The sequence below is a fragment of the Lutjanus erythropterus genome, chromosome 1, assembly GCF_056507025.1.
Source record: "Lutjanus erythropterus isolate fLutEry1 chromosome 1, fLutEry1.hap2, whole genome shotgun sequence".
Taxonomy (NCBI): domain Eukaryota; kingdom Metazoa; phylum Chordata; class Actinopteri; order Lutjaniformes; family Lutjanidae; genus Lutjanus; species Lutjanus erythropterus.
The window spans coordinates 44688502-44716128 of record NC_139317.1 but is presented as its reverse complement, the minus strand read 5'-3'; the positions used below and the strand labels follow the sequence as shown (position 1 = coordinate 44716128).

Below are 27627 nucleotides of genomic sequence, written 5' to 3'. Positions count from 1 at the left end.
GGATTTGCTAATTGTTACACTTACATAATAAATATCAAAGAACTATGCACACATTTTCAAAAATGTATTCCTGTTCACACTCACTTAGTTTTCAATCCAGCCAGAAATTGTTTCCATTTTTCTGTTGGACATGTGGTCAGCAGTCTGATCCTGCGTCATGGTTTGAGAGGGAAGAGCAGGGTGATGAGCACCATCTTGTGGTGGAGCGAGGAACTGCAACCCAAGAAGAGCGATTCTGAAAAGGAATCAAAGAAGAACAACAGCAACCATCCAGAAATAGGATTTGCTCCACATACTCCCACATTTTCCCACAAGTACACAATCATTTGTTTTATTTATGACAGCTCAGAGTTTAAAACATGTAGTAGGAAATTGATGAAACGTGTATAGACTGCTGAATCATGGTAAAGGCCTCTATTGAACAATCCAATTTGCCTGGGGCAAGTAAAATTCCATGTTGGGCAAGTAAATCATGCAACTTTTTTACCACTTGCCTGACTGTGCTTTTTTCAGCCTTTAAGATTTCCTGCTTTTCCTTGTTTGTTATCATGTTAAAATTAATATCTTTAGGTTCTGGACTACAATACAAGACATTTATCACCTTGAACTTTGAAAAACTTTGATGGACATTTTTTTTCCTATTTTCTTCTGTACGTTGCAGCCACAGATTAAACATGATGATTACCTCTGATAACTACAACAGTTTGTACGGGGGCAAGTAGATTTCTGCCCCACTTGCCCAACCAGGCAAGTTAAAGAACACATTATCACCGAGCCCTGAAAAATGTCTCATGTAATTACCTTAATTGGAAGAGACTGAGTGAATCTCAATCAGGTTGAGAGGGTTGGCATAAACTTTGGTTAATAAATATTAGCACCCAATAACGATGTAAACGCTTAATAGGATTGTTTACAACTAATATATACAATTAATACATTACTCCTGCACACGTTTGACCCAAGTGGAGGTAATATTAGGTGATATGATTGAAGGAGGGGGCACCACATTCACTGTTCCTGATGAGCTGCAAAGGTTCTTCTACACTCGCCCCCTGTTTAAAGGTTGCAGGAGACATATGTGCTGCTGAGATTGCTGCTTAATTAGAAAGAACAGCAGAAATATTTTTCTCAGGACAGAATGTGGGTCCATCTTGAAAAGACCGTCCTCTGTTAAATTTCCAATTAGATGCTTCACAGAAGGCAGAACCACTCTGTGCAGGTCGCTGACCTCTGTACCCTCCAGAGCTACGAGAGTTGCTAAATGTGTTCTGATGCATTTTTCTGATTACCTTTTAAAAAGTGTAGTCAGTAACATAATCCAAGTATCACAGTATAAGTAATGTAACTTGATTACTTTCCATTACTATTGGATTCAAAATTGTTTATCCTAAAATTTGTTTGTTTGCTATGGTTCTGTTTGTCCAGATACTCCTTCCTTTGGTATGCATGAGTGTACATTTACATTCATAGTGGTAATTAAGCACATTTATACCATGGTCTGGGAGAATAGTCTTTTCTGATTGGCCCACAGGTGTGTGTTTAAACCGTTTAACGTACATGAAGTTTAGCTCAAGTTTAATCACTGTTTGAAATTCATTTACCCATCTTCTAACAATAGCAACATTAAAGAGCACAGCTGTCAAAACTCACACCACGTCCTAACTGGAGGCGATGGGAACGAGCGAGTGAACAGTTGATTGACAGTTTTCCTAAATGAGGACGTCCTAAACTAAAATCTCTCATCCTGACTGTATTTCAGCAAAGTCTGATGCACCTCCAGCCTATTTTTCTCTTGTTAAAGCTGATTTGACGTCCTTGACGTTCCTGTTTCCCTTCATCAAAGCAGTCAAAGGGAGGATGAGAGACTAATTAATGAGGCTGAGAAGAAGCGGCACCTTTTATATGCTCCACAGCAGCCTTTTTATGGGCATATCCTCAAAAAGGACGGGTTCAGAAGGAAAAAAGGGAACTTTTATGAGTTACAAGTAAGTAAACTGTCCTCCAATTTTATAGAAACAAGGCTGATTGTAGGAAAATGTGTTATTTTTGAATAAATAACTTAGACACATAATTTACTCATCTACAAAGGGAGGAGTCTGAAGTGCACCACTGTGACCTCACTTGTATATGTGGACAGTTCACTCATATCACTTCTTGTTAGGAAGTGCTGTTACTTGTTATCAGTTAGCTGAGTTTTGTTGTAAAAAGGACAAGAATTGAACAGAAACTTTCAATTTTGAGTGCATAACTTTCAACAAAAAAATCTGAGAATGCTTTTATTTCATATTGTTGGCAAATGACCATGGTATAAGCTTTGCATCTGGTGGGTCTTCACCTCCACGTCGTGTCTTCAAACCATTTATTGCACACCTATTCGTTGATTATCCCTCACTTAAATACACTTTGTTAAGTAACTATTCACTCTTCATACTCAAACTTCAAGTAAACTGTCATAAACTTATTCTGGGACTTATGTTCTTACCCACACACCATCGGATTCATATTTTTCAATAGTAGCAGTATGCTATACACAGGTAAGCTAGCTAACTGGATTTCTGTGTCGCTAATGTCAGCAGCTGATCTGTGTAGCTGATTTTAGCTGATGATATGTGAAGCCTGCACAGCGATTGTTGTATAGAATTTGCTCCTGGCAGCAGGATTTAAATAAATACATTCATGAAGACAAAGTCTGAGCAGACAGTTTCTTTATTCATCAGAACATAGACTGACCTGAAAGTAGAGGGTTTTTTTTTAATTCAACAAGTCTACATGCTACATGTCAAATCTTCATACAACCTCCTGAGCTGGCAGGACTGGGTTCAAAGAAACAGAAAGGATGAATGCATTATCCAAAACACAACAACTTCTTATTGCCCCACACTCTCTCTTATGGGTTGCAGCTGTATACTGATATCATGGTATGTAGTGTGAAAATTGACAGTTAACATACCATGTACATTTGCTTATCCGTGGTATTAAATTCTACTGTTTTAGTTATTAAACAAAATATTTCAAGTATCATGTCTGTCAGGACATAATATTTTGTGAAAATACAAATGTTTGTTTAACAAAAAAAACTTAAAGGGTCATTACATTACATAACTGATAATAATTATTGTGCAATACCATGAAATTTTCTGAGACCGTCATCGTACCGTGAAAAGTTCATACCATTGATTGAAACCTGACTTTTTTGAAATGTTGCGGAAATGTTTGCCCACGACTTCAATAGTGACTATCAATCATATCATCAACACACATAAGCTCAGTATTTCCATATAATAAATAAACAAACCAGTTTTCCATGCTTATTTTCTCCAGTTAAGTGGAGAGCAGTAACACATACTTCAAATCGTTCTTTGGCACAGCTTCAGTGATGTCAGGCAACAGTAAACTTCTTCAAATATTTCTGTCTTGGATTTAGACAATTCATGTCCTCTAGGGACTGCACAGTAACGCTGACTCACCTGTAAAACCTCCAACTTATTATTATAGATCTGTGATGCTGAATTTATCATAGGAGTCATTTCCAACAAGTCCTCCAAATTCAACAATATAAAAACATTACATAGTTTGTCCATGTTCTCTAGAACAACACACAGAAGCCGTTTCTGATATGGCCCCCTTACTTGCAGCACAACATCATCTGTACCTTCCAAAAACATCACAAATTACTGTTGAACAAAGGTTTGGTTAGGTTAAGACAAAAAACTACTAATAGTTTGGGTTCAAACAAAGACTTAGGATAAGGGAAACGCTGTGATTTTAATGTTTAATGAATACATTGCTAAGTATTAAACCACACAACTGTCTCACAGGCTGTTTTGAGCGCGCATCTGCACAGGTCCTCGTGCCTTTAATGAGCCTGACACCCAATGCAAAAAGAATGAAAACCAAACTAATTATACCCCAGCCTCAGAGCATGTGTATGGGACTGTTTTACTATGATAGTGGACACGATGTGAGCAAGCGAGTGAACAATTGACTGCTTCGGTCTTTCCAATGAGGATGTATTAGCATGCATAGCATGCATTAACTTACATTAGTAAACAGGCTGAGCAACATGCTTGTTTAAAAGAACTCTCGCCCTGGCACCATTTTACCCATAAACTATTGTTATGCATAAAATACAACTGCATGGCCATTTGCTAACAGGCCTGGCCATTAAGCTGAACGGATACTGCAGTTGACTGTGTTACCAATCTTACACATCCCTTGAGATTTTGGCCCTTGGCTCTTTGGGGCAAGCACCAACGATGCTCAGACATTACACTCTCACTCATCTCTTTTTTGTCTCTAAAGTTTCTCTTTCCCCTCATCAAGCACATGTTCAAAATCATTTCGATGGCACACTGGATTGTGATAGGGAGAACCGTGTGTCTTCCACTCCCACTCCATGACTCAAACAGCTGTTTTTTCACTCAAAATGCAGAGTTCATTTTGCACATTGCTTTATGGCACAAAATCAGACAAACAACAACAATGTCACTGAATGGGGTGAAACTGGATCATATTTGTCTGGTTTTCACTCTGATGTCCTTTGGCTGCTCTGCCTCAACTCTAGGTGACTTACAAAGTTTCCTGATGGATCAATAGCTTTACTTTTTGTTAAAGTTACCACTAAATGCTGCTAACTACAGTACAGCTCAGTTAGCCATGCAGCTAGCTGACTCTGCCCAGACCACACTGGGAAATTGGAGTGCTGGTGGAGCATTGGTGTTTCCACTGCTAGCACAGGAGCTTTGGACCACCAGGTTAACACATCCTCAAACCTAAACAACAGAATCAACTGATGGCCAGTGACTCCCAGTGCGACATATAAGACCAGTGAAGACTCCCTGTGACACGCAGAAACGTGTTATTAACCACCCAGACAAATGTGAATGATAAAAAAAAGTCTATAAAATTAGGTATCAAAAATGATCAGTCTCAGTGTCAAACACCATTACAACCTGAAAATGACCTGAAACATGGATGCTCCATTCAGCAGCTTTATTGGACATGTCAACACATGTCTGAGCCACCAGAGCCAGAGGACAGTGACAGGATGGTATTTTTTTTCTTCTGTGAAGTGAGCTGAAGTGAACTGCTGGACTGATTTGGACTGAGAGAGTCACTGAAGGTATGAGCATAACTCACCATTAGGGATGGTGAGGGGAGGGGGAGGCGGTATTGTTCGTGTATCAGGTCGTGGGGCTTATCTCATGTTGGGGGACCATGACTCTGGCACATCACAGACACATGTTTCATGTCCACCCAAAAATCCTGAGCACAGAACTCATGAACAACAGTCCAGCAGTCTAACTAACTTTTGGTTTGACATGGGGTTAGAGTTAAAATTCTGACCTATCCATTCATATAACCACCTTCTTACACAGTCTCTTCATACTGTCCTATGTATGACCTGACTGTCATAAATACAATGTCCACTAGAAGTCACTATCTACCGATAATTGTAAATCTGAGTATCAATAAGCTGCTTGTATAAACAACCTATATGCTTGTTTTCTTGGTGAGGTTCGCCCCAGGACTGGGGGACCAATTCGGGAATGCTAGTGGAGAGCAGCGCTCATATGGGCATCAGACCCAGGTGAGCTGGCAACGGAATCATGTACAGGAGCCTCTACAGACATCATGGCAGAAGCGAAATAGAAGGAAGACAATGCTGATGGAGGAAGGTAAAAAAGTAAAAAGAGAGTGACCAAGCAAAAGGCCACCAAACAAGAGTAAATGTCGGACTGGTTTTTAGTTGTAGCGAGAGTTTTGCAAAATAAAAAGCTGGAAGAAAGACGCTGAGCTGACCTGCTTGCTGTTAGTGTATTAGCCTAACTAATATTAGTTGCCTCGCTATGTCTTGTGTTGGGTTCAAATAAGTATGTTATATTATGTGACTCACATTATCAAAGCAGGGGAGGGGTCCGGGACAGGGGGGGACCAAGCTGGGAGGTGTATACATCTCTACGTTTCTAAACTGCAATCAATAAAATCACTACTAACTAACTGAAATACAGAAAACCTGCAGTCACATAGTATTATTCCACAGGGTTTAATGTGTGCACTGCACATGATGGGAACTTGGAGGTGACAGGGTCACATATAATGTGGGCGTGGGAGGGTGCAAACTCCAAAAAGTTTGGAGCCCCCTCACAGTCTGTGGTGTAACTGAATCCCCTTCATCTCTCTGTGACCATCAATAAGTGGCGCGAGCCAGCAGAGGGCTGATACGGGGGCCAGCAGGAACTTCTTGATGGATGAAACAGTGAGGTGAAGAGGCTGGGGGAACGTTTCACAGCGCTCCAAGCTCTGCACTTCACAAATAATATGGAACAAATCAGATGTGGTGATAAGTGCAGTAGGGTTTTTTCGTTTCGTTTGCTTGTTTGGTTCGCTGAACTCTTCGACCTGCGGGGCAGTGACAACACTGTGGGGAGGAACAGGGCCAAGAACATCTCCAAGTCTCTCCCTGTACGAGTGTGTGCAGTTCAGAGCACTGTGAGAACAGCAAGGCTTATTTGGGCTGGGTCGTGTTCCAGCATCTGAAGGAATAAATCATGTTTTGCTTATTTTTCGGTCCATATGGGAGGAAATGTATTTACCATTGTTCTATTTCTCACATCTTCCACTCACACTGAGCATGAGTCAGTACACAGTCTTTGACCGGCAGATGTCCTCTGGTGGAGACAAACATCCAAAGCAGCCATTCTTATCCTTCTCATCCACTGCCAGTCCATTGCCGAGCTTGTGCTTGTGTTCTTCACCTTCGTCCTCTGTCGAGCTGCTGTCTTCCTCCTCTTCCTCTTCATTGTCACTCCTCTCATCTCTGGTCAGCTGTGACATAGGAGAGACAGAAATACGATTAATGCAATGAAAGAAGGCAGATATGAGGTGAAAGGTTGAAAAAGAGGGGAATATGGAGTGACAGCAGAGGTGGCAAAAGTCCTCACATTCTGTACTCAAGCAGAAGTGCAGATATGTGTGTACTGTACTTGTACTCTACTTCAACTTCTCAACTACTCAAAGTAAAAATTTAAAAGTTCAGGCTCTGAAATGTACAAAACTATAAAAGTAAAAATATCACATTCTGAAGGACATTTCTACTGGCTGTTACTGTGCAAAGCTAACTCAACCTCGGCTTTTCTCCAGTCAAGTCTCCGTCTGTCTGTTTTGTCTTCTTACAGATTTAATGTTATTTTCATTTTGATACATCTTTGGTCTTGATAGGTATTTTACGTTGTTTTCATCTTGTTATATTTTGTTGTGTCTACTTTCTTGTTACTTTTTTGTCATTTGTCATTCTTCTGTTTATTACATCTTTGTCTTGTTATGTCTATTTCATCTTATTAGGTCTTTTACGTTGTTTTTCATCTTGTTATGTCTTTAATGTAGCTTTTCTTTGTCTCATTACGTCTTTAACATAGTTTTTATCTTGTTATGTCTTTTGTCTTGCTACGTGTTTAACAACATTTTCATCGTGTTACATCTTATTACATTTTTTTTATAACATCTTTTATGTTGTTTTCATCTTGTTGCATCTTGTTATGTCTTTTATGTTGTTTTCATATTGTTATCCTTTTACATCTTTGACTTGTTATGTCTACTGTGTATTTGTAAGTATTTGTACTTAGTTACTTCCCACCTCTGAGGGAGTGGGTGATCAGGAAATACAACAATCAGCTGGTGGTGAAGCCAGGAAACGAAGGCAAAGGGAACAAAACCTCCACCTGAAAGCAGATTTGGAACCTGAGCTGCAGAAGAGAACAATAAACCGAGTTTTGGGCTCCTGTCAGTGGAAACAGAGACGCTCTTTATTTACTGCTTTCTGTTAACTGCCTTCACAGTCATGATGTTCTCTGATGTGTTGTTCTATCACAAACACATTTTATGGCATATTTCACACTTGTACACCCAGTCAGAAATAATTAGGTGTTGATAGCGACTATTTGTTTGAATAGTTTGTTTCCAGTGAGCGATTATGGGTGTTACTGTAATGTCAGTTATTTGCTCCTGGTAGCTAAGTGAGCTGTTTCTAACAAAGCAGAGAAGGACTGTGTGGTGAGCTGTATTAACATTTAATAGCTCCACTGGATATGTATTCCACATATCTGCAGTTGTTTCTAGTTATAATTCAATTAGAGGGATCTGAAATGGCATTTTTACAAGTCCTAATGCCAATTGTGGATGTCTGTAAATGACATTTTTATTGGTTAATGTATTTTTTGGCTATTCCAAATGAAATTATGGGTATCTGGAATGGTTTTTGATTTTGGATATCTGAAAATAGTATTATGACGAGTAACATTTGGACAATAGATATAGTAGATCTAGAGTTTTCAGTTATTTTGATACACAGAATGCTCATTCTGCATATGAAAAATGCAGCTGTGGATACCTGAAATTAAAAGCCAAATACACATGAATGTCAAGTGACTAGGAAGAAGTTATAGTGGATCTCTGAAATGATCTTCTTGACTAGGGAAGAACTGAATTACAGATATCTGCAACACATATCCAGGCTGATATTAAATGTTCAAATGGCCATATATACTTTTAAAGGATTTTTAGACATCTTAAATCTAGTTTTGACTAGTACGATCAAAGTTATAAATACCTAGAAATACAATTTCTGCAAGAATGTCATTATGTGTATCTGTGATTACATTCTGACTGATGAGAATACAATTTTGACTAAGAGAAATGCTATTATGTATATCTAAAAATATAATTACAGATAGTGGAATATTCTGTGATTTATACGGGTCATGTAAACAGCAGATTCTATTTGAATATTCTAAATTTCGCCGTATTTTGAATGTACCATTTTCTGAAAACAGCATGTGGGACATTTTGATATGTGGGGTTTAGGAGCAATATGTGGATGTGTATATAGTTGGGATTTTTACCGCAGTTTGTGACACACAAGCGCTTGCTTGTTGACAGTCAGCTCTGTGCTGTAAACAAACCAACTAGCCAACAACTTTCAAGACTGGTGTAGAGATGGATGAACAGAAGAAAAGCCCACATTTCTAGTGGGAGGGAGTTCTGATTCTGAAAAACTTGAATGTCAACAGGTTTTTGCACATGCACAAATATCACAATATCAACCTTTCAAGAAGATGTTTGAACAAATGAAGATGGAATCTGTGTTGTTTGTTATTTTTTGTGTTGGTTTCAGGTGCGGCTTTATGGGTGGGCCTAACCCACCTGAACAACTGGCCCTCCTTAAATGACGGGGAGAACATAGACTTTCTTAACTTTTATTTCTACTTATTAAAATCAGCATTTTAATACACATTTGAGACAAGAAAAGTTTCCATTTGAAAAAAGATAACATTTATTCAGCTGTTATCACATGTGACGTCTGGACCAATCACAATGGGCCATTATTCATCACCCCAGGCATGTTACGCTCACACACGCATGTCACACTATAGCGGCTGGTCAACAGAAAATGACGACCACTGTCTTGTTTGTCTTATTTTATACCATAATATTTTGTGCATGTCAACATACTCATGGGCCAATCAAAGTTAGAATTTATCTGGCTGTCACTCCAGCTGTGTGAGTCTGTGTGTAGCCCACCAATGCTGTGTCATCAGACAGTGAGTGAATAATAAGATATGGCCAACTTATGTACAATACATGTAATGGAATGGGTGAGATCTGACACTCGACTAAAAATCACAACCTACGCTGTAGTTGTTTACAGTGGGGCTGTTGTTAAGCCCTTCAATAAATCCAGCTCTTGGGTGAAACTATCAAATGTATTTCCAAAACATTTTTACGGAAAAAATGGAAGTGACTATTGAACAGTGTTTCAAGAACAGTCATCATTTTACCCCATGTAAAGGTCAGCCACAGAGACAAGTTACCACACAGAAAATAGAGAGTTCATCCAGTCAGTTTTGGGTGGGTTTATGTCCGTGATCAGTCTAATGATGTCTCAATGGCTTTACTAGACCACAATGAAAAACAAGTGGAAACTGTGGTATAGTGTTACTAAGCAAATATTCTATACTCATCCAAATTTGCATATTGTTGCTGCCCTGTAAAAAACACTTCTCTCCAAAACTGGTGATTTTGAATTTTTGCTAAAACTGAAGGACAGAATGCCTCCTCTATTATTTCTCAGGCCGAACAAACATTTGCAAAGCCCCCTGGACCATCTGAAAGATGCATCGCCACAAAGCTGAAAACATGACTGTTTGCGACTATATATTGATGACAAACTGAGCAGACTTACAGAGCCAATCATAAACTTTTTGATCATGCAGAGGATGAGGTAGGCCCAGAATATGTGCAGACAGAGCAGGACGACCAGCATCACATTGAAGAAGTAGTAGCCGAAGAAGGCGGGGTAGTGATAAATGGGGTAGACCCAGGTACAGTGGATCAGCCTGAAACACAGCAGAACACAGACAAGTCAAAATCAAAGTCAAAGCCAATATTATATCATGTTGTGTGGTTTATTGCTTCAAATGAAATGCTTTTAGAGTATTTATGGGATGGGTGTGGTGTTGACCCAAAATGAGGTTCTGGATATTAAAAAAGACGTGCAGAATGTGTCTTGGTATTGTCTTGCTGAAATAAGCAGGGACGTCTCTAAAGCAGATGCTGTCTAGATGGCAGCATGTGTTGCTCCAAAACCTGTACGTGCCTGTAAGGCTAACTCTGAGGGTTCATTCAAGGGATAATGTACAGTGAGCAGGTCATTATTGTGAAATAAACCCCGACAGGATGATACAGGACCCTGAAGCATGCGGTAGGGTCTTGAATCATCCTGAAGGGGTTTATCTCACAATAACGACCTGCTCACTGTACATTATCCTGCTTTTAACATGGATATGTACCAAAAAATACTGAACCAAATTTGATATGAAATATTAATTTTTAAATGATTTTAGTGACTTTATAATGATTTAATTGTTCCTCCACAGTCTATGATCACAACTGTACCCTCAGTATCGGTCTGTTCTTCATAACAATGGTCTGTTATACAAAATTAACAAATCTTAGAGTTCTGTAATTGAACAATCAGAATCCAGTATTTAACAAAGCCATGTAATAATGCTTAATAAAGCAACGGTGAATGAAAGAGACAATTGATGTGCAGAACACTGTAAAATGTCTTAAGTGTGTGATCATCCACACAAATACATTTCTCATTTTATAGGTCTGATATTTACAAAATACACTAAAGTTTAAATGTCCAAATCTAACAGAAGAACTTACTGTCAATGTTCATTCTCATGCATAAAGAGAAATATATATATATACATGAGCAGACACACATTTATGAGCTTACCAGAATGGGAAGATAATGAGTCGTGTTACCATGAACACTATGGCAAACAGAACAAACAGGGTTTTGCAGGTTTTCTCCCATTTGGCATAGTTGAATAATTTGGCAGACTAAAAGAGAAAGTAGATGTATTTTTAATCAGCAGCATTCAAAAACACAGAGCAACTTAATTACAACCCATTTTCTGCAGCATATCTTGGTCACTGCTAACCATAAAGCCTTAAAGGGACAGTTCACCCCAAAATCAAAAATACATTTTTGTCCTCTGGCCTGTAGTGCTGTTTATCCATCTAGATAGTCTTGGTGTGAGTTGCAGAGTTTTGGAGATATCGGCTGTAGAGATGTCTGCCTTCTGCCCAGTATAATGGGAATACTTTCTTTCTGGTAGAAAACAAGGCAGTTCTGGCAGATAGCGCTACAGAAAAAAGTAGTTCCCACATGGAACTGCTCACAACAAGGTGTGTGGATTATGATTTTTGGAAAGAGACACTTGTGTTAAATTTTTCAAATGAAGTCTAGATGGATAAATAGCAAGTGTCCCTTTGATAGTTGCATGAACTGATGTTGAAGAAACAAAATCATAATCATGTTTTTGTTTTTTTTTTACTTTCTTTTGGTCATCCAGTATCAACATGTTACCAGGTACTAAGGTGTGACTGACCTCCAGTAAAACATCGGAGGCATCATGGACGAGCATGACCAGCGTTCCTATACGAATGTAGTTGACACACCAGGAAAATGATAAGAGGACCAGAGTGGCCAAGTGGTGGATGATCTGCTCCTTAAAGTCCTGAAAGAGGAAAAAAAAGAAATCTCAGTCAGTTACCATGGAGAACACTTCCACACTGCATTCAGCATATTATGCTGCAGCTGCCCTTACATAATACATGCATGCAGTATGCACACAATACGGATATACTACTTCATCAAAATATTGCACCTTGAGCTTTGAGACTCTTCCTACATCCTTGGCAGACTATAGTGCAAAACTTTAGGTAAAAAAAATGTATGTGAATTGGAACAGAGCTAATGAGCTGTCATCTGTCTGTGCTTCAGCTGATGTGATATACTGTATTTTCTGCTGTGCACTGTTGCTCAGAAAAGCCAGAAAATCATCCTGGCTTACATACTGCTGAATACAGCATTTGCCATACTATGTATTGGAACACACTAAATCTTTACTAGCATACTAAATAGTAATGATGGAAAGAGTACTGGCAATCTGTACTCAAGTACAAGTACTGTTACACTGTTAAAAATTTACTCAATTACAAGTAAAAATACTGGTTTTAGAAATATACTTAAGTAAAAGTACAAAGTATTTGTATTAAAAACTAGTATTAGTTACTTTTAACTGTTGATTTTACAGTGACCTCTCCAAATTAGGGCTGCAAATTTTCCTGCATCAATCATTGCAAACACGAATAATTAATTAATCATTAATAATTTATAAGATACTAAACAGTTGTTTTTCCCTCATTTTGATTTTTTTCAGGCTTTTTTGTCAATTTTACCTAATTTTAAGTCTAAATTGAATTTTCTTTATAAAAAAAATCACTCCGTCAGACAAAACAATGTCAACTCATGTGTAATTACTGCCATTTCACACCTACTAATTAAATATCCATCAATACATTTATAACTGGTTAAATTCTTAACATCAATTAATCAAGTAATAATTGATCAGTAACATCCTTCCAAATGTGTGCCACAGTGTTTTGTTTTGTTTTTCATTTGTATGTCATGTTTTCATTGGCCGGTTTGTGATCAGATCACCTGATTGGCTACAAAAATGCAGATGAAAAGTTTAGCCATTCATTCAAATTGTACTCAGTACTCAACTATGATGTTAAAAGTAACTAAGTGGATTACATCTTGTAATGCATACGTAAGTACCAGTAAAAGTGCAGACTTGAAAATCAACTCCTAAAAGTGTAAGTACCAAAAAATACTACTTAATTACAGTAATTTGAGTATTTGTGATTAGTTACCTCCACCCCTGCTTAATAATATTGTACATTGTGTAGAAATTAATCAAGCAAGTTTTAACATAAGGACAAATTTCACTAAAAATGCCCGTAGTTGCAGAAAGATCTATTAATTCTCAGTGTGGGTTTGTGTAGTTTAGTTTGTGAGTGCATGCCCTCTCCCTCTCTTGTGTATGCTCTCTATGTCACTATCAGGAGTGCAAGAGAACCACTCTCTCTAACAACCACTACTCACCTTTCTCTTGACATCAAAGGCAACGCTGAAGAGAAGAGAGCCATAGAAGCTCATCTCCAAGATATAATACCAGTACTGAGAGTCCAGCATGGACTGCAGACAGAGAGACACAGAAACAGAGTCAGAAAGAGACAGACGACGTGTAACATGAAGCTGCAGTGAATCGTGGTCACGCAGACAAAAGATTGGTCCCTGAAGGCTGTGCTCTTTGTCCTGACCCCTTCAGCTGGAGGGAAGGAACAGTAGATGAATCTATTGTTCGCTTTAAGACGTCATCACCCACTCAACTCTATTTTTCAAAGGCAAGTACAGGCTGATAATGAGACTGTGGGATACACCCATCACAGTGTGTTTAGCCGAATGACGTAATGAAGATTCTTTTACACAGAAGTGCAGCCAGTGTATAAGCTACATTTATATTCCTCCTACTCATGAAAACTAGAACACAGCTCTATTTCTAAATAAAGACATCAGACTCAAAGTGACAATTATCAAGTTTTATGGAGAAGTGAGATGTTAAATGGTATTTACTGAGAGAAAAATTGTGCCTGGTGGAAGACAGATTTCCACAGTTAAAGCGAGGCAAATGGGCAACCAATTTAAATGCAGATGGTGTCATTACTCTGTACAATGAACATCTACTTCATTATGATAAGTTAAAGAAAAAAAGGTGTCTGCTTCTACTTTTAAGAATTATATCAACGTTGGTATCTTTACATTTATCTTAATTACAGATTTAATCCCTTTTTATTTTGACCTAAATCAAACACACCCACAATGTTGCATGACCAACAGGTGCATGCTGGGTCAGCCTAAAACAGATCCTCCATCCGGGCCAATGTGATGTTCATGTTTAGTGAGGAACTTTTACCTTCAGTGAGGTGTGTGTGAGGACGTTCTGACAATAATCCCTAATGTGACTGCAGAGAGGCTGAGTGGACTGGTTATACTGGCAGTGGCTGAGTGTACTGGTTGTAATGGGACAGAGAGGCTGACTGGACTGGTTATAGTGGGATAGAGAGGCTGAGTGGACTGGTTATAGTGGGATAGAGAGGCTGAGTGGACTGGTTATAAGGGGACTGAGTGGCTGAGAGGACTGGTTATAGTGGGATAGAGAGGCTGAGTGGACTGGTTATAGTGGGATAGAGAGGCTGAGTGGACTGGTTGTAATGGGACTGAGTGGCTGAGAGGACTGGTTATAGTGGGACGGAGAGGCTGAATGGACTGGTTATAGTGGGACGGAGAGGCTGAATGGACTGGTTATAGTGGGACGGAGAGGGTGCATTGAACCTATAGTTGATTGTTGGGGACTGTGTGACAAACAAAGCTCACAGGATGGTCTTCAGACTGGTGATTACTCCAGGAAACTCACTCACTTTTGTAACTCACTCTCCAAATGACAACATCAACAACCAGTGTTGCCTAGAAACATAACACTGTATGTGTATGTGTGCACTACAGTGTCTGTGACGTTTATATTTTCATGCTGTATTGTCTGGTTTGGTGATGTTTTATTCTGTCTGTGAAGTTTAAGTGCCAGGCAGTTTAATTTGTGTTTTAATATTTTTTTTGTTTTGTTTGTACACCGTTTTAATTTAGTATTGTTTTTTGTTTGTTTCATTGTCTGACTTTTGTCCTTTTTTCTGGTGAACTGTCATAAATTTATATGGAGGATGGTGGTTGTGTTAATGATAATAATTGGAATGGAATTTATTGTAGATTTGGACATAAAGGCTTGTGTTGCTGATGTTGTTCCACTTGCGTTTATGTTGATATTCTTTCTTTAATTTAACAGTAAGGCAGGTACTTTCAAAAAAAGCACTTGGCAGGTGATTGGATGACCCATCTGTCTGTCATGTCTAATGCAGGTTAACTTCAACCAATCAGATCAAACTCTTGCCAGAGCCTGTCAGGAGAGGAGCAAAAACATCTTTTCCATGGAAAAAAGCCTTCAGTGTCATTCTTTGCTCTTCAATGAAGAAATACTCTCCAGTTCTGATATAACTGATGCTACCACAGTATCTACCCTAATCTCTTCGAGATGATTTGCTTTCATGAATGCTCATCACTGTCGTCACACCAGTAGTCACTCCTAGGATGCTGATTGGCTGTACCGATTTTCTGATGTTAATATCATGATTATGGTAGACAAACATACAAACCTGCTTCGGAAAACCTGTCCATACTTCCCAGGTGTCATAAAACCATTCTTTCTGCAAAACATGAAGAGAACCTGTTATTATATTTGTAAGATTTATTTGAAATATAGAAAGAAAAGCCTTTATGAAATATTTAGAGCAACTTGGCTGCTAGAGTCTTTGAAATGTTACTGCTGTCTCAAGTTGCTTTTCCTAGTAAAATCTTGCCTTCAGTAAAGTGTTTCAGGCTGAGATTTATTTTTTTTTTAAAAGTGACTCACATCATACAGAGCTGCTATTCCTCCGATGAACGCCGAGAGGTAGAAGACAAACCTCCAGCTGTAGGGAAGACAATGATGTAAGGACTATGGCAACTGGAGGTATTGAATTATTGTCATCATCACACTCACACACACAGAAACACAAACACAAAATGAAGAGTAGTGACCTGGCTTCTCTGAACTTCTTCAGGACTCCAGGACGGTCCTGACTGCGTCTTCTTCTGAACCAGCGCTCAACTTGTCTCACTGACAAAGAGCTTTTCTTAGACAACCCGTCAGTGTCTGCCTGAAAGGAAGTGAACGCACACACTCATAAATATACTGTGAGGACAAACCTCACGGTAATTAGTAGTGGTAAATTAACTAAACAAGGACACTGATGCAACAAGGACATTGATTTTGATTTTAAATTTAAAAAAGGTGTTGTGATGTGTGATGCTAATCTGTTTAAAGTTGAGGGAGGAGGATTGTGGAATCAGCTCTGGCTTGTGTTGGTAACCAATGCAAAAACATCAGAACAAATGAAATATGATCGGGCTTTTTAGATCTAGTAAGGACTCTGTGATTTGGACTGAATGAAGGTCCCTTGTCGCTGTTATGGACATGTCAAAGAAAAGCACATTGCAGTAATCAGGTCCAGATGTTCTAAAGCATGTACAGGGATTTCAGCATCTGTATTAGATGAAATGAGACAATTCTCAGCTACGTAACATAAATTAGAAAAGGCAGATTTAAGTACCAAAGTCCAGACTCTATGGTTCTGAGAATTATGCATCCACAAAGGCTAATGTTGAAAACTGTCCCATGTCCATTATGCTATGTTTAACTTTAGGTAGTTTGTTCACATCCAGCAATGGACTTGTGAGGGGAATTTCTCCTGTTAAAAGTCAGGGGGAGTTATTGGCTGTTACATTAAAACAAAACAAAAGTGGCCCAAGTAATGTTCCTTGTGGGATACCACAGGAGAAATATGTAGCACTTCCATGTACAAAAATGAGTAAAGCAGTCCAAATAGCAAGTTGGAAGAATTTATTAAAAAGGTTAAAAATAGTTTAAAACGCACAAGATGCAACGTTATAAACTGACAATAACAAGCGATGAGTCTTACTCCGTCAGCTGTTTATAACTAACTGAAAATACACAATCTGGACATTGAGTTCAGTGACTTCTTGTCTCACTGCCTGCCAGACTCCATTAACATATTTCTCAGTTTAACAGTTATAAACATCTACGCCTTCTACAAGATTAATAATAATATATTACAACTCATAAACAGACACTTATTCATTTTGCAAATATTTGGAATTCATTTGAAGTCTAATTAATTAACGTGAATAATTATGAACAGGCATAAAAAACCTTATTACTGCTCAGAATACAAATTTCAAAGTGGGACACCGCAACTGTAGCGTTGTTGTCAGAGAGGTGAGTATTTCAACTTAACACGTTTCCTTGATCTCTGATGACATATCATGCTCATTTTACAATTTATTATAGTGAATATATCAGATTTCTCCTTTAACCTTAAAACAGGAGGACAGAATTAATCATCTCTGCCACTCAGAGATGAATGAAACCAAGGAAGTGCCAGCCGCCTCAGACCAATGAGGTTTAAATGAAGTCCTTAAAGGTGGAACAAATAGGATTTGTCAGTTGCTGTTTGTAAGTGCACCAGAAAGATAGTTGATTGATGAGTTTTGCCTTCCAGGGTGTCAAATACTGACATTTTGGGTTGGTATAGCATCCTGAGCACAGAAAAATAATGGGAAAATAAGAAGTTGTGGTCAAGGAGGGCGGGGTCTCTGCAGGTGTTTTTTTCATATCCAATAATGGACTTGTGAGGGGCAGTCCTCCTGTTTTACAAGCCAGGAGGAGTCACTGGCTGTTACATTAAAACACTAAACAAAAGTGGTCCAAGTAATGTTCCCTGTGGGATGCCACAGTTGTACATGTGAAAATGAGTTCTGCAGACCAACTAGTGAGCCATAGACTGCACCACCACACTCTTCTGGTGAGTCATAGGTGATGATTGAGAGGGATTATTTTTGTATAAATCTCCTTGTTCTTCTTTTGGCACAGTGGATCATCTGCTTGTTATGCAACGTTCCTCATTTATCTGGATGTGGGACAAGACTTTAACAAACCAGGGTACAGTATCTTGCCCAAGGACTCTTAGACATGTGGCCAGGGCGAGGTCAGGAACAGACTGCCGACCCTGCAAATCTGTAGATACCCACGCTACTAACTAAGCCACAGCCACCCCATTATTTTTGTATGAATGTATGCACTGTTTTTGGGAAAATCCTGCATAATTTGCCTTTAAGGTCCTCAAATAAATGAAGTTGGTTGCATATTCAAAACAACATAATTTCACAACATAATGCAACAAAATGTCTATTGCATTTTCCACTGCACTGAACAACTTCTCTGCTACAATATCCTGAACTCAGACGTGCACAGTGTATTTTCCTTCTCGTGAAATTACAACTAATGTTTGGTGACCAGCGCTGGCAGTGAAACATTAGTCACAGGACTGATATTTGAGTGGGACTTTGTTTACCTGAGTTGGATGTCTATGCTGAGTAGTGTAGTAGGCTTCCAGGATGGGGTTGTCCTCTGATTTCAGATGGACTCTCTGTTTGATCCCAGCAGAGAGGGCGAGTGGTGTCGCTATCCATCTGTAGCACAGCAAACACACACACAGGCTTCAATTCTAACAATGTCAGTGGACGACATTCAGTAAATGATGGATGAGAGGTAGTTTGACTGATGACATTCTTATTTATATACAACATAAATAATAAATAAATAAAATAAAATTAGGACTTTTATTATTATTACTATTGTAAGTTTTGGGAGTAATATTATTAGCAGTATAATAATACTATAATGTTTAATCCTTGATGTGATGAACTCTTGCACCAAGTGTGCATCCTACCTTTCAAACAGGTATCTGATAAGCAAGAAGACGAAGGCGTAGGGGACGGTGACGTAGAGATGTGAGGCTTTGGCATAGACCCGGCCATCCCTGTCCTCCAGGTCCGCCCACGTCAGGTTCACAGGCAGCCAGATTCTGTCCCACCAGAACCACTCATACAGTGTATTAAACATCCCACCACCCTGACAGAGACACCAGGCCAAACAAACACAAGAAGGGGTAAGTTAGCAGATGGTAGTAGCTACCAAGAGACACGCAGCACTGTCTGTAGCTAATGTCAGGGACATGGAAAACAAAGAGACAAAGAAGTGATGAACTGATATCCAAAGAATCAGTCTTTGAATTTGTCAAGAAGGTTCATTTTCATCTAGAAATTCCCCTTAATAATGATATGGAGCCTAATCTCACAGAGAAATATGTAGCTGCAAGCAGCAGCTTGTGGGTTAGTGTTTTACATTAAAGCTGCAAGCAGCATTGAGCAGGTCTCATGTTTCACTAAGGTGAGCAAAGTAGGGCTGCACAGTTAATTGCAGTTGCAATAAAACTGCAATATTGCCAAGTGCAATATCCAAATCACAAAACTAGAACCAAGAAGCATTATAATAACGTCCTGTAGTGCTGCAGAGATGACCTGGCCTAAAAATTACATCATGACTTTTGTTTAGCAAATCGTGCAGCCGTGGAGCAAAGTCACTTCAGCTAGTTTCAGTAAGTGTTCTTTCATGTGCACCCCCTTCACTGGATTTGAACTAAACTCTGTGTGTATGTTCAAGAGATAATGCTGGATGTCTCCTGTGAGTTTAATTAGGATTGCTCAGATGCATTTTGAGTTATGAGCAATTATGAGTTTTTCTTTACCGCTGCACATGGTGGGAATTGTTGGGTCTCTGTAAATAATCATAAAGAGTGACTTATTGACCAGCTCTATGTGAAAATGTCCTGACATAACTTATGATTTGGCGTTATATGGATAGAATTGACTTGAACTGAGATGATATCTGGCTGTCCTTGTGACTCAGTGTGTTAAAGGTATCGTTAGGTATGTGAACCTCCTGTGGCTGACACCTGAGTGGGAATCAGGACTTTTGCTGTCTGACCTGGATGAGTGACTTTTCCTAAAATGTAACTGCTGCCATTCCATGGTTCTCTCACTGGCTCGTTGTATTCTTCTCTGTCAAAGAGTGTGACTTACACATTAACATTTTCAGATATCCCTTATTTAATAAAAAAGAAATGATTACATCACACTAAGAAATGACAAAAGTGATATGGAGCAAAATTTAGACCCGGACACTGTGATAGTTCCACTCGGCGTTACTGATGGAGTTGATCCTCATCTGACATGGTTGCCTTTGCCTCTTGCTCAAATGGAAAGATGGTTCCCCACACACACATTAGTCAGTGGCTTCGAGACATCATGTCCTGCCTTAAACTGGAGATGATACGCTTCTCAGCCAGTGGCTCTGAGAGGAAATTCTATAAAACCTGGGGGCCCTTTTTGACATGTATTCATAAGACCCAGACGACGCAGCATGACATGGACTCTAGCTCTGCAAATAATACCTGACTTTATGTAAATAGCTACATCCTTAGATTCAGATCTATTTTGCTATTTCAAAATATTGTGCCTTAAAACTTTACAGTAATTTTGCTGTGTTCCATGCTGCAAGTTGCATAAACGCAAGGAAAGTGATCCGCTTCCAAAGCTTCCAAAGTGATCTGACACTGGATTGTGGAGTAAAGAGAGTAAACGTTTGGTGGGACACTGCAGTGAGTGTTTTGTGCGGCATGGCAAGATATGCCTGCTTCGTTACACGTTGTAATGTCACATTGCAAGCTTGAACCTGAAGCACAACAGTGTGACATTTCAACAACAGCATTTGAGCCTCCCACCCTGAGAGTGGCGTCCGAGGAAAACGCCCACCGTGGGAATATGGTGAACGGTGGAACTGGCACAACTGTAACAACACTTGTCTCTCAAACTGAGGTGTGGCAATGGAAATGTCAATATACTAATATCATTATCAGTCAGTTATACTCTTACTCACATTCAAATGTGAATTGTTTGCAATAAACTCCACCAAAGACGTTATGGAAAAACTTAATGCTTCACAGGAACAAGTGATGACATTCAACATGAAGTTTCAGCTGCACATTTGGTGACAGTGTCATGATTTGGTATTAAAAGGGCGTCCTCGAAAGGCTCAGTCATTCACAAGCAGGAAGTTTGCCATTTTTTGAATAACTGCGTAGACAAATAGTCCAACAGATAAAGAACAAAGTTTCTCAACACAAAACTACAGGAATTTAGAGATTTCATCATCTACAATCTATAATGTCATTAAAAGATTCAGAGAATCTCTGCAAGTAAGGAGCAAGGCTGAAAACCAACATTGAATGTCTGTGACCTTTGACCCCTCAGGCAGCACTGCATTAAAAACTGCATTGAAAACCCACTGAATTGTATAAAGGATACTACATGGGTTCAGGAACACTTTGAAAACTGTTGTCAGTAAACACAGTTTGTTGCTGCATCTACATATATCAACAACATCCAGAAACACTGCAGATTTCTCTGAGCCCGAGCTCATCTGAGATGGACTGACGCAAAGTGGAAAAGTTTGCTGTGGTCTGATGAGTCCACATTTCAGATTGTTTTCACTAATCATGGACGTCATGTCCTCTGGGCTAAAGAGGAAAAGGACCGTCCAGATTGTTACCAGAGCTAACTTCAAAAGACAGCAGCTGTGATGGTGTGGGGGTGTGTTAGTGCCCATGGCATCATGGGTAACTGTCACATCTGAGAAGGCCTAATTAATGCTGAAAGGTACGTACAGGTTTCAGAGCAACATATGCCGCCATCCAGACAAGTCTTTTTAAGAGACGTCCCTGCTTATTTCAGCGAGACAATGCAAAGACACATTGTGTACATGTTCCAATAGTGTGTCTTCATAGTAAAAGAGTTCAGGCACTAGACTGACCTGCCTGCAGTCCAGACCTGTCTCCCATTGAAAACATGCGGTGCATTATGAAGCACAAAATACAACAACAGAGACCCTGGACTGTTGAGCAGCTGAAGTCATATATCAAGCAAGAATGACAAAGAATTTCACTTTCAAAACTTCAACAAGTAGTGTCCTCAGTTCACAAACACTGACTGAGTGTTAAAAGAAAAGGTGATATATGCTCCTGTCCAAACTTTTATTTATACTTGTTACTTACAAAAAACAGGTTTGAAGTTTTAAGAAGAACATTAAATATCTTGTCTTTGTACTGTATTCAAAAAGTTTTACACAACATTAAAACTTTTTTGTGCATTGGTGTGTATTTTCTAACAATGTGAGGAATAGATCTGTCCATCTCTGTGAACTTTTTTTGAAAATCTCAATAAAAAGATTTAGAAAAGTGCAAAAGTTGAACTATGAGTTGTTTTTGATGACAGATATGGAGGTAAGGCAGTGTTTTAGAAAGAGGCTACAACAAGCAGACTGCAGCCACAGATGCTACAGTTACTGTAATGTACATAAAGACCTATTTCCTAAACAAATATTGACCGAGTGAACCCTCCCTTTCTCTCAAAATCACTTCCACGCCCATTTAAACAGCCATATCTCTCTCTCTCTCTCTCTCTCACACACACACACACACAGGAAAAACTGATAATGAGAGCTTGGGTTGCAGCCTAACAACACATTACAGTTGAAAGCAGTTAATAATGGAGACAAGACGTGATGTGTGTGTGTGTGTGTGTGTGTGTGTGTGTGTGTGTGTGTGTGTGTGTGTGTGTGTGTGTGTGTGTGTCTGTGTGTGTGTCTGTGTGTGTGTGTTCTGTTGTTAGGTAAAATAACATGTATAGTGGCACTGGGCTGGCTCAGGCTGACAAGCAGTCTATTCAGCGGTCTATCAACCTGCAGTGGAAGCCAAGCTGTTCAGTCTCTGACTCGTTCCCGGGGAACCTCCAACAACAGGAGGACAAACAGGACTGTTAGTATTCTCCTGCGGTGCTGCTCTGAATACAGCCAAGCAGTCACAGCAGCACAGAGGCCCCTGAGCTGTGAGGCACTGAGAGGCAGGTGGATGTAGATGTGTTCCAGACAAAATGTGTTATTTGTTAAATTGCTCAAAACTACCCACACTTATGTTTTCCTGACAGGTAACCTGTTGTGGTTCATGAATAAAAACTATCCTCTCTCTGAGGAAGAAGTGTTTTTGGCTTTTAACACTACAAAAAACCTCTCTGGGAGGACGTTGCTGCTGACAGCCAACGCATTATGCTGGCCAATCAAATACTGTGCATGTAAACACACCTGGACAGTGGAAGTGCTGATGTCCCTTCTAATCTAGCTTCTGTCACAATGGTGTCTGTAGTTCATTATAGATTATATAATCTTTATTACAGCATCATTTTTTTTCAGCCTCTCTAAGCCATGTTTGTGCTTATATATATTTATATATATATACTTCTCACCACATTAGCTGGATGAGAATTGCTGGGGGCAATGGGGGGGTTTCCCCCTTTCTACTTTTGGTACACTTGAAATAAATAAATCAAACAATAAATCTGGTTCCATAATTGTCCCTACAGCTGTCTTGCTTCTTACATGCTTATGTACCAAAAATATCAATAATTTGAGACAAAATATTAATTTTAAAATGATTTTAGTGATTTAACAATTGATTTTACCACTCCCCCACAGTCAGTATTATGCAAGAGTACAACAGCACTGGAACTTTTAACTACATGTATCACTTGGCTTTACAGGCATTCTAATAACTGTTACATTAACATTACACTGACTCATTGTACTGTTGAGTAAAACAGCACTTTCTTTTGTGTGATATTGCTTTGGTAGATGTTGTAGTATTTATGTTTGTAAGATATTGAAAGTGAATACCAATATGAAACTGCAACAAAGTAGTTTTTGTGCATAAAAATGCACAGAAAAAGTCACAGTATACCTACACCTATATTAAAACAATTACAATCCAGGAAAATGTCTCTCCCTTCTTTTTATTTATGGAGGTCAGCATCCATCTTGATGGCGCATTACAACAACAACTGCCCTTCCTTTTATTTTTTTTTTAAATAAATCGTACACTGCACATTAGTACATCAATTTTAGCTTGTCACACTTGAGGAGTGATTGCCTGTTGTGCTGTGTTTTCTTCACTGCAGAAACAGACTCTGTAGTGACCGTGACCTAAACACAGCCCTCTCTAATCTCCTGGATTCAATTACATTATATTTATATTACAATGGATGTTTGAAACCTGTCTTACCATAACACTGACAGACTATGGCAAACTCTGTTAACACACAATCGGTATGGCTACAGTGATTTAGTTCTCCCTGGTGGAACTCACATTTTAGTTTTGACATTTTACAATTTCTCATCTGATTTACTTAATTAATTTCATCATAGGTATCAGTAATTCCCATTAAACTAATAAGAAACACAATTACAGATCTAAAATTGAATTTTCACATGTTGAAAAAGAATAAGTAGATATAAAACAAGTGCATTTCTGATATGCCCAATATATCAGCAAACCGTTTTAGATATGTTGCCCCAAATAGCGTGCTAATTTCAGAAATGTTTTTTGAGAATATCCACGATGACATTTTGACAAGTGGAAATTTTTTGATATCTAAAATTCAATCACAACTACAAACTGCAGTTACAAAAGGAATACATGTCTCAGATTGTTTCTAGTATGAATATAATTTTCTCTAGTTACAATTGCATTTCAGATATCTCAGATTACATTCTGATTGGTTAAAATTCCAAGCCAACATATCAATAATTTAATCTTGACTAATCACAATTTAATTGTATCTAGAACTTGATTTATGGTGTAGTCTAAGAACAAGATGTCTACACTGGACTGACAATTGCATTGATATCAATAATTAACATTTTAACTGGTGAGGACTGAATTGTAGATATCATTATTAGAACTGCAACTAGTCAAAATTACATTATGGATATGCTGACTTGGAATTACAACATATCAAATTTGAATTATTGATATCTGAAACTGAGTTTGAATAGAAGTCAATGGTAAAAATTGATTGGTTGTAATTAAGTTACAAGATTTTGAATACAACAAAGTTAGAAATTAATTGTTGATACCTAGGAATTAACATTTTGACTTGTGAGAAATGAACTGCAGTTATCTTTATATAGTGATGTCCATTTAGTCCAGTCTATGGGGGGACACTCCTTTCCAGCTGTGGTCATCCTGATGGAGAGGTTTTGTTACCAGAATACAGTATCAACATTTCCACTGAAACCCACTGTGGGGATTCCCTCGCTGACGCTCCTGGCAAAACACGTTCATCCTGCATGTTGAACAGACAGCTCTCTGTCTGACTTCTGCTCTGGTTGACTCAAAGCGTCTGCAGTCAGCTGTTTTAGGCACTTGAACAAAATCAGGAAGTGTACCTTTAAGCGTACTTGCTAACCCTCCCAGCTGACCTTCCTGGGAGACTTCTGATTTCCATTGCCCTGGAGTCACGACTCCTCTAGTATTTCTCCAGAATTTTCACAGTTTATTTTTTTAAAGGAAAGAGGCACATTTTTTCAGCTTTATTCATACGCTTTTAGAAAAACATTTGTAATATATTAATTTTATGAGCTATTTTAATCAAATTTGACATCGAACCACTTTTTGAGGCTAAATGCTGTGGTCTCATTGTGTTCTCCAGCTAATAATTAAAAGTCATCTGCAGGCATCTTTTTTCATTAAAAAGTGTATGTTACCTATTATTTTGTTATTTTCATACTTTTAAAGTCACCAGAATGTAGGAAACAAAGTCTCAAACTTTTCAGGGGGAGCTGTAGTTTTGAAATCCTCCTTATTTTTGAAGTCTAAGTTTGGCAAATATGCCTTTAGGTAAACATAATTAACACACAATTTTGAAATACAGAATAAAAGTACAATATTTATGTCTGAAATGAAGGGCAAAAGTTCAAAGTCTCACTCTGGAAATATTCAAGTGCGAGTAGAGAAAGAAAAATAAAAGCTCTGAATGGTTGCCAAAAAAAGCTCAGAGACCTGTTTTTCATGACCTCGGGCTTTACAGATGCTGAGTAAAAATACCGTTCTTGACTTGTCCGTTAGCTGTTGTTTGTGTAGTGCTTCTAGTGACATTAAAGGAGATTTGCCTCCAGTCAAAGCACTTGTCATTCCACCTTTAAATGGCTGCTGGCCTCACAAAGGTTACCCAGCAATACGGGTCCTCAAGTCTGTCAGACTGAGATAGAAAACAGTCCTAAACATCTTAAACCCCCAGCAAAACTAATCTTAAACCAAACCTTTTGATTTCAAGTGGGCAGACCACACAATTTGGATCTCACGGGATCTTTGTGTTGATCTTTTTGAGAACAGGGATGGCATTCATCCCAACTGAGCCATGAGAAAGCTGGCAGAGCCTTAGAGCAAACTGTAGGATCTGATCAAACAACCCCCCCCCCCCCCGCAGCTGCAGGCAGCCTTGAACCTCTAACACCAGCACAGGAGACACATTTAAAACAAAATATGAGGGGAAAAAAGTTTGAAGTGTCAGTCAGATTCAAGCTAAAAACAGGCAGAGGGCTCCTGAATCACAACTCAAGGTCACAGAAGAACTCAGACTTACCTTTCCACTCTCAGAGCCACCAGACAGAGCAGGTAAAGGGCTGTCGTTTCCTGCTGTGCTTGCTGTGGGAAATTAACACGGATGGTACAAAATCCTCTATTCCCTCGCTACAACAAGCAGCCAGCGACTCTCTCTTTGTTTGACATTCTTCAGCGTCACACCCAGCACAGCCACAATTACCTGGGAAGGTTTTTTTTTCTACCCTCCAGGAAGTAGGGGTAGGTTAGCGGATTGCCACAACACACACATACGCACACAAGCTTCGCCCTCAAGGGATCTAATAACCTTGTTTGTACTGTGTTCCCTGATAAGAACAAAAGCAGGTTCTCCCACAAAACAAACCTCTGGAGGCACCTGGGAAATTATGCTGACTTTTATAAATAGTAAACTGATGGACTTTTACAAGACATACATATTGACATATACACAGTGATGGGTAGTAACGGTTACAAGTAAAGCACATCAGTTAAAAAAAGTAGTTTGGATAGTTCACCCAACAATGAAAACTCAGTTATTGTCTACTCACTCTCATGCCGACTGAAGGTCAGGATTAGTGTTTTTTTCAGTCCACAAAACACTGCTGGAGTTTCACAGGAAAACTTTTTGTAAACTGGTCACCATTCACTTCCATTGTTTGGAAGATTCTGCAACACCGTTTTCCTGTGAAACTCCAGCAGAGTTTTGTGGATTAAAATACTAAACTACTGTTGTAGGTCTACACTGTAAAACGAAAAAGTTGAGAAAACTCAAACTTAAAAGCAACATACTGGAATTGATTTTTTTTTAGTTTAGCACAGTTTTGAAAAGGTTTTACCTAATTGAGATAATTAACTTTTCTCCTTTGGACAAACTTAAACCCAGAAAAAGTTGCATTTAAAAAAATCACTGGGTAAATTCATGTAAGTGAAAGTGAATGATGATTAAGATTTTAACATTCTTAATTAAAACCATTTCATTTTCAGACACAGAAATAATGACTTTTTTTGAGTATCTAAAACTCAAAGATTTAAGTTTATCTAAAGAAGAAAAGTTAATTATCTCACTAAAGATTGTAGGTCGGCAAAACTTTAACTGTAAAAATATGTTATCTTATACACCAAATTACA

At 38.7% G+C, this 27627-nt stretch overlaps 1 protein-coding gene across 1 annotated transcript; it reads right to left on the bottom strand.

Moving 5' to 3' along the window:
• Positions 1 to 5333: 5333 nt before the first annotated feature.
• cers3a (ceramide synthase 3a) lies at positions 5334 to 26762 on the bottom strand. The gene is made up of 11 exons (XM_084722177.1): positions 26522 to 26762; positions 18880 to 19061; positions 18502 to 18619; positions 16109 to 16227; positions 15942 to 15999; positions 15685 to 15735; positions 13523 to 13615; positions 11961 to 12089; positions 11303 to 11409; positions 10241 to 10394; positions 5334 to 6828 (listed from the first exon to the last, which is right to left on the bottom strand). The coding sequence occupies exons 2-11, from the start codon at positions 19050 to 19052 to the stop codon at positions 6640 to 6642; spliced, it is 1191 nt and encodes a 396-aa protein (XP_084578303.1). The 5' UTR covers positions 19053 to 19061; positions 26522 to 26762; the 3' UTR covers positions 5334 to 6639.
• Between the last annotated feature and the right edge of the window lie 865 nt (positions 26763 to 27627).